This window comes from Fringilla coelebs (assembly GCF_963513975.1).
Source record: "Fringilla coelebs genome assembly, chromosome: 6".
Lineage (NCBI taxonomy): Eukaryota > Metazoa > Chordata > Aves > Passeriformes > Fringillidae > Fringilla > Fringilla coelebs.
In genome coordinates, this window is record NC_140034.1 from 12,348,125 (window position 1) to 12,361,197 (window position 13,073).

The 13,073-nt window shown below is 45.2% G+C and overlaps 1 protein-coding gene across 5 annotated transcripts in view; it reads right to left on the reverse strand.

The window, feature by feature from the left end:
• Window positions 1–11,841, reverse strand: part of EVL (Enah/Vasp-like) — a 118,551-nt gene extending 106,710 nt beyond the window's left edge. For 4 of the 5 annotated variants that reach the window (XM_084208571.1, XM_084208569.1, XM_084208570.1 and 1 more), the window contains exon 1: window positions 11,255–11,383. In XM_084208571.1, coding sequence (XP_084064697.1) covers window positions 11,255–11,277 — 23 coding nt within the window. In that variant the 5' untranslated portion in view covers window positions 11,278–11,383. Of the gene's footprint in view, window positions 1–11,254; window positions 11,384–11,721 lie in introns of those variants that run through there. The other variant, XM_084208568.1, reaches the window with a different exon arrangement.
• Between the last annotated feature and the right edge of the window lie 1,232 nt (window positions 11,842–13,073).

The window sequence follows — 13,073 nt, forward strand, 5'->3', positions numbered from 1 at the left end:
ACTGGTCTGGGGACAGCCCCCCATGTGCATGGGCACAGAGGTACCATGCCTGGCAGCATCTGCATAAATCCCAGCATTAAAGAAAAATCCTCCGCTCTATGGCACAACTGCCCCTGTCAGATTTATCTCCCCTTGAATTTACAGCGATTTGGGACTTCGGACTAGAGGCAGCATGCTGGACACCAACTAAGGAAACCCAGCTATCTGCTCCAGCCCAAGTTCCTGGATGGATGGCTTCCTGTGATGTGCATTTCTGGGGATTGCAGTGAGAGGTGCAGTTCCAGCTAACTCAGTGCACCTGCACTGCCCCACTTCCCCACCAGCTCTGTCCCCGCTTGCCTCGGCTCGCTTGAACATCGAAGTCAAATTCAAACTGACAAGCAACACCTGTCCCCACAGCTATTTTCCACACCCACCTACATCTAGTCCTTGCTTCATTGCCTTCTTTAAAGTTTAATAAAGGTTTCAGTGAGCAGTCTTAGTCAAGTTGCTGACTCTTTTTCTTAATGCTTCCATGACTGAGCTCAGACATCTGAAGGAATCTGGGTTTAAGTAATCTGCTCACAAAGCAAGCCCTGGAAATATGCTTTCTGCTCATTGTCACCTTAAACCACAAGTGCAAATCTGCAGTACAGTGCATTTTTCCTATGTAGCAACATGATGGCATGGTTTTGCTTCCCCTGCATTGGATTTTATAAACAGCTCCTCTCCCAGATGCACTCTATAAATCAGGATATATATCTCAAAATGCATTCTTAAAATTCAACTTCCTATTCATGGTACCCACCAAAAGGCTTGGTATCATCCCTTCGGAGTACATAGAAACAACTAAAAGATGCACTAGTTTATAGATTGGTTATTTTAATTTAAACACGTGTAATTTAAAAGCATGCAAATTGACTATAAAGATTTTAAAACATCAGAAATTTTGAGAAAGCACCAAAAACTTTAATTTGGTGAAGCATGGCCAGCTGAGCGCTGTACTTGGATCACAACACGTACTGGGGAAGGCGATGGGCTAAAGCCCCAGGATGTCAGATGGGAGCAGGCTCTTGCAGTTTGGTGGGAGCCCAAAGGTGTTGATCCCTCTGTGTGACACCACAGCAGAGCTTGGGCTCCCATCCTCAGCACTGCCAGGCCAGACAGACCAACCTCAGATACTTCAGAGAGAATAACCCAAAAAAGCAAAGGAAAACACATTCCAGACCTCAAGAGCCAAATTGTGCATCTACAGGGAAAACCAGTCCGTGTCTGTCCCCTCACTTTCCCCCCACCCACACACCAGAGCAGCCAGCTGAAATCCCCAGTATTTGGCAGTCGAGGTGATCCTGATGCAGACCCAGAGCACACAAGTGTGGCTGGAGCTCAGAAAGAACGTGGGAAGCTGCAGGGGCTGAGCTCACACCCACACCCAATGCTTGTGCACTTGCAGGCACAGATGTGACCCTGTCTGGGGAGAGAGGATTGTATCTGGAAGGAGCAGAACTGCAGTGGGAGCTGAGGTGATGCCAAGTGTACTGTGCCCCCTCTGAACAAGCCCCTCCACTTTCTAAGGCTTGATGCTAGGAAATCACATTGTATTTCAGGATTGATTTTCCTCTTACTTCGACCTTCAAAAGTGGGATATTGTTACATCTTGGTCAGGATTTTCTGCAGTAAATCAGACGTCGTTTTCACGTCAAATTACTGAGATACCTTACATGTGCTGTACCCTGTGGGTACTTCATTTTCACCTTCTTCTTTAATAACACATTTTCTTTCTTCTCCTTTACACACTGAACTTTGTAAATAGTTTAAATAAATGCCTATCTTTGTTTAATGAGCTTGTGCTGAGTGAGCTTTGAAAATGCCATTGGTTATATGGAGTAGTTAAAAATTACCATAGGGGAGCTACTGACATGAATGCATTACCTCTTATTAGTACTAATAATCTTGCCTAACAAGCCAGTCCAGCCTTTGAAGTCTCATCCTTAAGCTTTGAGATTGATCCTTTTCCAAAAATGGTGGTGGTGGGGTTTTCCCCATCCTTCATATTACTAGTACTTTGGACTCCTAAACCTTTTGATGCTTCTCTTGCAACAAAATTGTCCCAGTCCCAGAACAGGACCAGTCCAGCTGTGCCATACAGCAGTGTTAGGGCCAAAATGCCTGTTCCCCTTATTCTGCAATACACACAGGCAAACTTAGAATCACATTTTCCACACTCTTCATCACTGAAAAACAAACAGAAACTTTCAAATCATTCAAACACTCCACATCTATGTGAGCCCTTAAAGACAAAGGCCAATTTTCTACATAAATAGCATCCAGCTGGTCCTCCTTCCTGGAATAATCAGAGCCAATACATTCTCTTGTGAAAATCTGATCCATGTAAAATGCATTTTTCTTCATTTTTGAAATGTGGTTCTTAGATTTCCATTTCCCAATTAAAACAAGAATGTGACTTTGATCTCAAATAATTTGCAATGCATGTCAAAAAGAGTCTTATCTGTTACTTGCATTTTAATGTCACTTTATAAAGAAACAGCTCCTTGGCAAACAGCAGCTAAGCTGTGATGGCTGGGCAGAACAGTGTTAACTACATGAAATGGCATCAAAAAGTGCTGTCTCATGAAGCAAAGACAATCTGTGGAGGCAAAGCTGGCAAGAATACTTCTTTTATTATAAAAATTCTTAGAGTCTGAAGAAAGAATGAGCCTTTTGATATAAAACCCTCCTTCAATCTGAAAAAAAAAAAGTTTCAATCATCTCTTTCCCTAAATTTTTACCTGTCTTTTTCTCCTTTTATTTCTTTTCAGTCTGTTCTTTTCCTTGTCTCCTTCCCTCCCTTGGACAAATTTAATGGGAAGTTAGTCTGAGGCTTTATACCACAAGGATTAAAATGAATCATAGGAAGAAGCCCCCATATCCTGTACCTACCTTATGAATAGCAGAAATAACAAGACCAGCAATTTTATCCATTTGGCCTTGTTGCACAAGAAAAGTCAAGAGGGAATTTGGACATCCATGCTGTTCTGTAGCTGAAAATATGGACAGGGACAGAGCTAATGAGCATCTCTGGGAGACACCAGGATGTTGAAACCAAGCATCCAGCCCTATGAAGCAGGCACTGCAGGTAGGAAGCAGTGGGCAGCAGCTGTTTTCCATGAAAGTTCAGCTGAAATGCTTCAAATCTTTATAGATTTCATACTAAGGCTTAGAAAACACAGGACTGAGAATGACTTGCTCTAATGGATGCCCATAGGTGGATTTAAACATTATCATAAATTCTGTTATTTAAAGAAGCCATCTGTACTCGTGTTTGTTTTAATTTTAAAGATTGACATCAATTTCCATGTGCCTTGATAACTACCTTCAGTTCTGGAAAGTGTGTCTGGATCCTCATTAAACAACAGCAGACACTTCTTGTTTGTAAATATTATCACAAGGTTGGTTAAAAAAAGGAGGGGGGGCTAAACATGTTTGGGAGATGAGAGAGAGAGAGTTAAAAAAAGGGAGAAGGGGATAAACATGTTTTGGAGATGAGAGAGACAAGATAAAAATGCAAAAACAGGTTATCATGCCTAGAAGGCAAAGGGAACAGAGAGGAAATTCCTTGGGTTTGGAAATGAATTGCACTGCAGATCTCAGGTAACTGAACCAAGCCTTTGGTGCTCTGTAGGGTGCAAGTTCAACCAGAGAAAAGAAGGGAACACTCTTCCACAGCCCCCTGTTTAAGGCACTAAATACACACACACAGTGATTTAACTGTGACTGGAAATGACCTCCTACATAGACAGTGGAGCTCCTCCAATGCAATGAATATCCTGGGATAAATCTTCTTTCATATTTATATGTGGGATAAGATTATATGCCCAAGCATCAGAATTTTTGCCCCTTAAAATCTCGCCAAACCTGACTCCACCACCTCTCACAAAGAGTCTCTACCTATTTTCCTCTTCAGCAGAAATATTTCAACATAGCCACTATGAGAATAGGGTGTGCTTATCTTAATTTCCAGCAACAGCATTCTCACATTACTTTCTTAGAAGCATTTCTCTCCTTCTCTTCAAATGCCTCTGTGCTAAACCACTGAAATATGAGGCAACTGCAGTGTCAGTTGTCACAGGGAAAAATATGTCAGCAAAAACATTTGATTCAATCTGCTGTTTAAGGAAGCAACATTTCCTCAGGGTATATGCCTTGTGTGGATAAATAACAACTGTCCAAAATCCAAGGATCTAAAATCAATTTCCAATATCAAAGAGCAGATTTGAGGCAATCACCTTCAGCAAAAGAAAAATGCAAAACTAGTTCATTTTCCTCCTATTTTAATTTAGTGCTAGTTTGTTTCGGAAAAAAAAAAATTTAGTCTCCCAGTCACAAAATGAAGGTTGAAGGATTACATAAAGGGTATTATAGATCTCATTGAGACCATAATTTGCTACCCGGGCTTCTGCAATTTCTCTGATGAGATGCATCATATGGAATATTCACATTTGCATATTGAACAACTAGACTTCCCAATTCCTGCAGATAATAAAAAACTTCTGCCTCAACAATGTGTTTTCACCAAGTTTCCTGTTCAGCTGTGAGGCTCCCAGCATAAGAAGGATATCAGCCTCTTGGGAGAGTCCAGAGGAGGCTGTGAAGATCATTCAAGAGTTGGAGCACCTCTCCTACAAAGACAGGTTGAGAGAATTGGGGCTGTTCAGCCTGGAGGAGAGAAATCCCTGAGGAGCTCTTACAGCACCTTCCAGTACCTAAAGGGGCTGCAGGCAACAGGGGCTGCAAGCAGCAGGTCTTTCTACAAGGGCATGGAGGGATAGGACAAGGGCATCAGACTGAGAGAGGGGATGTTTAGATCAGGGATCAGGGAGAAATTCTTTACTGTGAGGGTGGTGAGGCACTGGCACAGGCTGTCCAGGGAAACTGTGGCTGCCCCATCCCTGGAAGTGCTCAAGGCCAGCTTGGATGTCTTTTTGAGTAACCTGATCCAGAGGGAGCTGTCCTTGCCCATGGCTGGGGGCTGGAGCTAGTTGGTCTTTAAGGTCCCTTCAGCCCAAACCATTCCATGATTCTGTGTGTGTGTGTATCCATGTGAGGACAGAAGGGAGGACCATGAGCAGCTGGTTCACTGGTGGACGCTCTTGCAGAGAAAACATTGAGCAAGCAGAGACTTGGCCAGCCAGCAGCTTCCAGGCTCACATATTTGGGGTTATTTATCGAGCACCTACAGGATATTTTGAAGATGATATGCAATTGGAGAGTTCAGCTATGCAGGTCAGAAGATCCTGCAACTAATTATGGTCTGCCAAGATACCATCCTTGAATTTTCTCCTTTTTAAACTTGCTTTCTCCCTTTCATTTTAACACCCTTTGAACTCAGAAACAATTACTCCTCAAATTTTTCCCCTCTTGTCAGAAAAGATTAACTCCACCATTTGGTGTGTTTTTCACTAGCTGCTCCATCTAACCTGGAAGGTCAGAGTCACCAACTGGAACAACAATTTGTTCCACTTCTCTGTAGTGCTGCAATCCCTTTACACCCCTGCACAGAGGCTACACACCTGTAGCAACTTGAAATAGTCTTTTGGCAACTCTCCTGATGCTTCTTACTCATCAAAAGTATCATCTTTTTTGCAGCAAGGAACAGGAATCCTTTTCTATTGTCATATAGTCATAGAATGGTTTCAGTTGGAAGGGACCTTAAAGATCATCTAATTCCAATCTCCCTGCTGTGGACACCTTCCATATTCTTGGGATTGCCCTGAACCAGGTGCAGGACCTTGCATTTGGCCTTGCTGGCCTTCATGAGGTTCACATGGAGCCACTCCTCAAGTCTGTTGAGGTCCCTTCCCTCCAGTGTGCTGTCTGCACCACGCAGCTTGGTGTCATGGCAAACCCACTGAGGGTGTGCTCAATCCCACTGTCCATGCTGCCAACACATATGTGAACAGTGCCAGTTCCAACACTGACCCCTGAGAGCTCCACACATCACTCAGCACTGGTGTCCACTCTCACATCGAGCTGTTGACCACAGTCTTTGGGTGTGACCATCCAGCCAATTTCTCAACCCTCGAGCTGTCCATCTGTCAGTTGTCTCTCCTGTTTCTGTCAGTTGTCTCTCCTGTTTAGAGCCAAGGGTGCAGGACAATGTCAAACATTTGGCACAAATCCAGGCAGATGATGACAGTCATTCCTCCCTTATCCACCAACACTGTAACCTCACGGCAGAAGGCTTCTGTATTTGTCACCCTTAGTGAAGCCATGGTGGGTGGCACCTCACCTACAAATTCCTAAAGCTGCTTAGCTATTTAAACTGCAGTGTCACTTCTGAAAATTGGGATGATTTAAAAGGCCTCCTTCTTAGGAATTTTCAGCTGGAAAAGCTACTGGAGACAGGCCTGCATCCCTTCATAGCACCAGCCTTTTGTCCCTTTGACAAATCATCTTACTGCTTGTTGGGGAAGGGGGAAGGAAAAGTCACATGCCTTTTACTGTAATATTCATCTTTACAAAATGCTCATGCTTGTCCTTTATATGGTTCTTTAATAAACATGCCAGGTACCCTGGAGATACCTAAACTGTCAGCAGGGAAATGACAGAATCATAGAATATCTCATGTTAGAAGGGAACCATAAGCGTCACCGAGCCAAATTTCCTGCTCCTTGCAGGACTAACGAAAACTAAACCATATGACTAAGAGCATTGTCCAGGCACTCCTTGAACTCTGACAGGTTTGGTGCTGTGGCCACTTCCCTGGGGAACTATTCCAGTGACCCACCACCCCCTCAGTGAAGAATGTTTTCCTGAAGTCCAGTGTGAACTTCCCTTGATGCAGCTTCACTCCATTTCCTTGTCTCCTTTTTCTGGTCACCAGAGGGAGGAGAATGCTGCACTCACAGTCAGACCAGGCAATTGATGCACACCTGCCACCAGAATTCACTTTTGCAGAATCATGTTAAAACCAAAATTCTTCACTAATTTGGCTTATTCAGGGTTTTTTTTTGCTTTACAGCAGCAAATGTAGCTTAAACATGGCAATTCCTGCGTGCTGATCCAATTGTGCAGCTAAACTCAGCCATGAAATGCTTGTAGGTACAATAAACTCAATGCCTTCCTCTGCCCAATTGGGGATCACCTGCTCCCAGAGGACATCCTCTAATGCTGCTGTTGCTTTGGGGATCAGCAGGTGAGAGGCTCTCCATGCACCCTGGCACCCAGATGCTCTACGTTCATTCTGAGCTCTGCTTTCTATTCATCGGTGGGTTTCAGTTCCTCTGTTCAGAGCCAGCTCTCTCTTTTGAGAGACTCATCTTCCTTCCTGTAGCATTCTCAGTTGTGCTTGTTGGATGGGGGAATAGAAGATGTAGTTAAAAATACTGCGATGCTGTGGTGGGCGGTGTGGCAGAAATAGACAGACACCAGCTCGCTGCGAAGAATACCAAGTAATATCCCAGAAAGATAAAGGCATAGCAACAAAAGAAAAGAAAATGCATTTGTGTTCTGCCACTAGAGAGCTAAATCTGGGTGGAAGATACCAAATGAGGAGTGCTGCTCGTGGCCAAGTGCACCATCCTCTTATGGCTCCACGTGCAAAGTCATCTTACAGCAGTGCGGTCAGCAGCGCATCATAAAAGCACAGCTTATGTACAATCCTGCCTCCGAGTACAGCCCAAATGTCTGTGAGCTTTGGGGTTTTATGAAGACAGTGCAGGAATCAGCAGTAAAATGGGCCCAACCCATAGCTCACAGAAACCAGAAGCCCATATGGACTGTGAAGAGGCTTAGCTCCATTAACCCTGCTTTCAAAGCAAAGTTTTTCAGGGGATATTAGGTTCTTTCCAAGAGGAAGATAAACAAGCTTGGCTGATACAAGAAGCTGTGAGATTATTCTATGGATTTACTCCCTATTTTTCAGAGGCTTAAGTCTCTCTTTATCCAGCCAGTAACCACATAGGAAAGATTTCATCCCAAAGGGCTTTACAAGTAAGTTTTTCACAAAATATACACCAGAGTCACTTACAGTCTTTAAGTGAGACAATTCTTCAGAGAGGTCCAGCAGCTGCTTAACACTTCACAAAAATAACCTGGCACCATTTCACCAGGGAAGTGAAGATGAAATCAGGGGGGAACTTGGGTGGCCTGATTGCAGGGATGCCTCTTGGCCTAGGCTCAGGGTGCCACAGCCTCCACCACCCATCTGGGGAGTCCTGCAGGTCTGGAAGGGCCAATGTGGAGACAGAAAGAAGAGAGCAGAGCAACACAGAGAGATGTCATGGTTGGGTCTGCATGACAGGCACTGCTGGGAACACCAGGATGGGTGTGCATGAGCAGGCACTGCTGGGATCATCACCAGGATGGCTGTGCATGAGCAGGCACTGCTGGGATCACCAATGGGTGTGCATGAGCAGGCACTGCTGGGATCACCGGGATGGGTGTGCATGAGCAGGCACTGCTGGGATCTCCAGGATGGGTGTGCATGAGCAGGCACTGCTGGGATCACCGGGATGGGTGTGCATGAGCAGGCACTGCTGGGATCTCCAGGATGGGTGTCCATGAGCAGGCACTGCTGGGATCTCCAGGATGGCTGTGCATGAGCAGGCACTGCTGGGATCATCACCAGGATAGGTGTGCATGAGCAGGCACTGCTGGGATCTCCAGGATGGGTGTGCATGAGCAGGCACTGCTGGGATCAGCAGGATGGGTGTGCATGAGCAGGCACTGCTGGGATCTCCAGGATGGGTCTGCATGAGCAGGCACTGCTGGGATCATCACCAGGATGGGTGTGCATGAGCAGGCACTGCTGGGATCATCACCAGGATGGCTGTGCATGAGCAGGCACTGCTGGGATCTCCAGGATGGGTGTGCATGAGCAGGCACTGCTGGGATCATCACCAGGATGGGTGTGCATGAGCAGGCACTGCTGGGATCATCAGGATGGGTGTGCATGAGCAGGCACTGCTGGGATCAGCAGGATGGGTGATCTGGGGACACTTGGGTACTCAAGGCCTGGGGGTGCACTGGAGGATGGAAACAGCCCTGCTGCTCCAACACACACCTGAGCACCCACTTCAGGTTAAAGCCAAGGTGAGAGATGAGTGCAAGCCTGTGTTTTGAGCACATGGAAGACAGGGACCTTTAAAAGAGAGTGGGGTGACCCTGGGGCTGGGGCCCTTAGGCCAGAGTGCCCTCTGCTGCTATGGCCACTTTGCTTCCAGGAGCCCATGGCAGGGAGGCTTCCACCCCACTGCTCAGCTAGACCTCTTTTTAATCTTTATCTTGCAAGATTTGTTTTGATGCCATCAAAATCTAAAATAGCCACGGGCACGAGAATAATCATAGCATTAAAAATAAAAAAGCCATCAACATGCAGATGCAACCTCAACAAAACCCCACGGAAATTCCTAATAAAATAAATGCCATTTAAATGCTGCTATACAGAAACACCAGCCCTACCAGTGCAAAATTTAAAAGAAAATGTCTAGCAGTCTGCACATCAAATGTTAATACTATTTTCAAATCAAGTCTGAGAGAGGATGACACATAATTTAATAAGCCTAATGGGTGTGTAATCAGCATTTGGCCATTCCTGCCATAAAACTAGGTGCCTTTCTGGCCCAAGATGTCTAGGAAAGCCACTCAAAGACAGCTAAGGCTTCAAAAGCAGAATTTTTAAAACATCCTTTTTTTTTTCTCATTGTAGATTTATTGAGATTTCACTCAATTATGAATAGAACCCAATGAACTGGCAGAAATACAAACTCTGTGGGCACAGTAAGTGGCACAGTAAGTTTGGGGCCCATTTGCACCTTAATTTACTGCCAACAATCAGCAATGTCAAGATTCCAAGCATCTCCTGACAGCCCTGACAACAGCAGTTACACAGCATTATCTAGTCTTCCAGTAAAATCTTTCCCCTCAGACAGCATTCATGCTGCATTTCACAACAGGAGGAATTTATACAGTCAGCCTGGTTCTCCTCAGCCCTTGCAGCTGGAATCAGAACATTTTGGGGAGTGGGGGTGCCCTTTACCTGCTTTGTCTGCTATTGCCACCACACACACACAGAACTGAGCAGCAAGTCACAAAATAGTAGAAATTGCCAACATATTTGCCTAACAAAAGGCAGAAATAATATTAAAAATATCTAATCTGAGGGTAGAAAGTTTCATTTTAAGGTATTTGACAAAGAATGCTCATTGTGTTTAGAAAAAGAATCCATCATCTCCTCTAGTTACATACTTGGTCAAACAATCCAATTTTTTGACTCAAAAAGAAAGGTATTTTTAAGATACATTATAATAATGATATACAGACAAACGTACCACAAGGTGATGCCTAGTGCTGTTTCAACATTGTCACCATTTTATCTGGACAATTTTGTAACACAAGTTATAGCAACTGAACACATTAAGTTATAGCAACTAACAACACATTAAGCAAAAATTTTTTCTACAAAAAGTGAGACACTCCCTACCCCACAACTACTGACCAGAATTTTTTCAAGTCCCAAACTGCATAGGAAAATGATTGTCTGCTAGTGAGGGTAGAAATTCTGTCTTCAAATATCTGTTGGGGTTTTAACAGACCTCAATACTTGCATAAGGATGGAGTTATACTGGGGGTGGGGGATGGAGGAAGAGAGGGGGCAGAGGCAATACTGAGCAGAACCAATATCAAATAAAAAGTGCTAATTTTATATTCTAACAATCACAGTTGTTCAAATGTTTGCAAACTACAAACCAACCCCTACAAACAAAAAAAAAAAATTCATATTTTAAATACAATTCATAAGGAATTCTGCAGCTACAAGGTTATGAAAAATACATGTATACTCTGCAGCAGCATAAAATATAATCCTATGTACAATCCAAGCATCAATTTTCTCTTCTCTATCACCATCAGTATTTTATCTTGAAGGAGCATCTGTCAGATTCTCCAGAACTAAAAATAGCAAAGACCCTTTTAAAGAGAACAGTTTCTGGTTTATATTTATAACTACCCTGTACTCGCTGTCTCTGGCTGCATGGCTATGAAATTTGTGCAAGATATAATCAATTACCCAGCTTTGCACTTCATCATGCAGTTAAGCTCCCGTTACCTGCAACGAACCCTCCAAGCACTTCTCCCCATGCACAGGGCAGAGATTCTAAAAAGCAATAAATATCTGCACATTGAAGAACTAACTGTAGAGCTGACTGACATTACACAGCAAAAACCTTGTGAGAACAAAAACCGAGCACACTGATGTATAAAACAGAGAGCCTACCTGAATTCTTCAAATGCATACATGGCCTAGCAACTACACAAATGCTCTGAAATTTAAAATAATCTTCTTAACGTGCAGAGGACCATTTAGTTTGTCAAACTGCAGCAAAATGCATAATGACGAGACAGTATATTTGGAATATTCTGAGGAGAAAGGGTATGCAGATACTGGCCTGCAGCCTACAGCTCAGCCAGCTGCTGACAAGCAGCAGCTAACAGGAAAAGGCGATAGAGTACCATGTGATCATTCCTGCAAGTCTGATTAATGCAGTATACTCCAAGAATACAGGCTGATATCTTTATTATTCAAGCCAAATAAGTCAAATATGGTACACGACAGGCTTCACAGCTAAATTATCATTCACATGCTACGTCAAAATCAGCAAGCGCAAGCAGAGGATAATAAAAAACTAAATATATATTGTAACCAAAGAGATTAATTAGGCCCATTCAAGCTGGTTTTCTTACCTTGTAGTGATATTTTAGTCTGTTTTTATTCATCTAAACCATCAGTGATGGAACAAAAGACTGCATCCACAAACCTCCCCTTCCATGAATGCCAGAACATTTAAAGTAGTTTATCTGCTAGAAATCATTTCCTCTGTAGTCTATCCCCAACCACTTTAACTCCTTCAGCCCTGAACTCATTGCCATAAATCCCATTTGCAGGGCCATGCGGGCTTTTTAGGGTTTACAGGGTTAACACCAAGAAATCGCAGCAGTGCCACTGAATGAGGTGGGATAAGATCCAAAGGAGTCATATCTGCCAGATCACAGAAGGGAGATAGGAATGAGGAAAGTTGAGCATTTCGTGGCATTGCAGTGTGCAGGCGAGGATGCTTCAGCTGCCTAGCAACAGCGCACGCAATCTCCATGGCAACAGCGCAGCCAGCGCACGGGGCAGAGCATCCGCTGCGCACCCCAGGGGCGACACGCGGGGACAACCTCGGCGGCACGGCCACACCACCCTGTGCCGGCCAGCCCCGGGGCACCGGGAGCCGCGGGGCACGGCGGGCTCGGGGCTGCAGCTGCGCCTCCTCCGTGGGGAGCGCCCGGCGCTGCTGCGGCTGCGGGGAGCGCACGGCCACGCTCCTGGAGGGGCTCGGCAATGGACGGCACTGCTGCTGCTGCTGCTGCTGCTGCTGCTCGGAAATAACCCAGCCCGGCAGCCATCCGTGCTGAGGCTGAGAAAACACCGCTCAGAGTGCTGGGGAGCACAGCCCAAGGAGCAGGAGCCAGAGCTCGCCATCCCCGTAGCAATCCCTTGGAAATTTTGGACATGCAGGAATCACACTCCCATCACCAGTTTGTTTAGGGGTTGTATGGGTGCTAGCTGTGAGAGTGCAGAGACTGCCCAGGCAGCCAAACTCAGCAGCGTGATGGGGAGGCCAGGGTGGGTTCAACCCTGAGAATGTGCACCCTACATTGGGATGGGGAGGGGTTTAACCCTGAGAATGTGCACCCTACATCGGGATGGGGAGGGGTTTAACCCTGAGAATGTGCACCCTACATCGGGATGGGCAGGGGTTCAACCCTGAGAATGTGCACCCTACATCGGGATGGGGAGGGGTTTAACCTGAGAATGTGCACCCTACATCGGGATGGGGAGGGGTTTAACCTGAGAATGTGCACCCTACATTGGGATGGGGAGGGGTTTAACCCTGAGAATGTGCACCCTACATCGGGATGGGCAGGGGTTTAACTCTGAGAATGTGCACCCTACATTGGGATGGGGAGGGGTTCAACCCTGAGAATGTGCACCCTACATTGGGATGGGGAGGGGTTTAACCTGAGAATGTGCACCCTGCAGCAGGATGGGC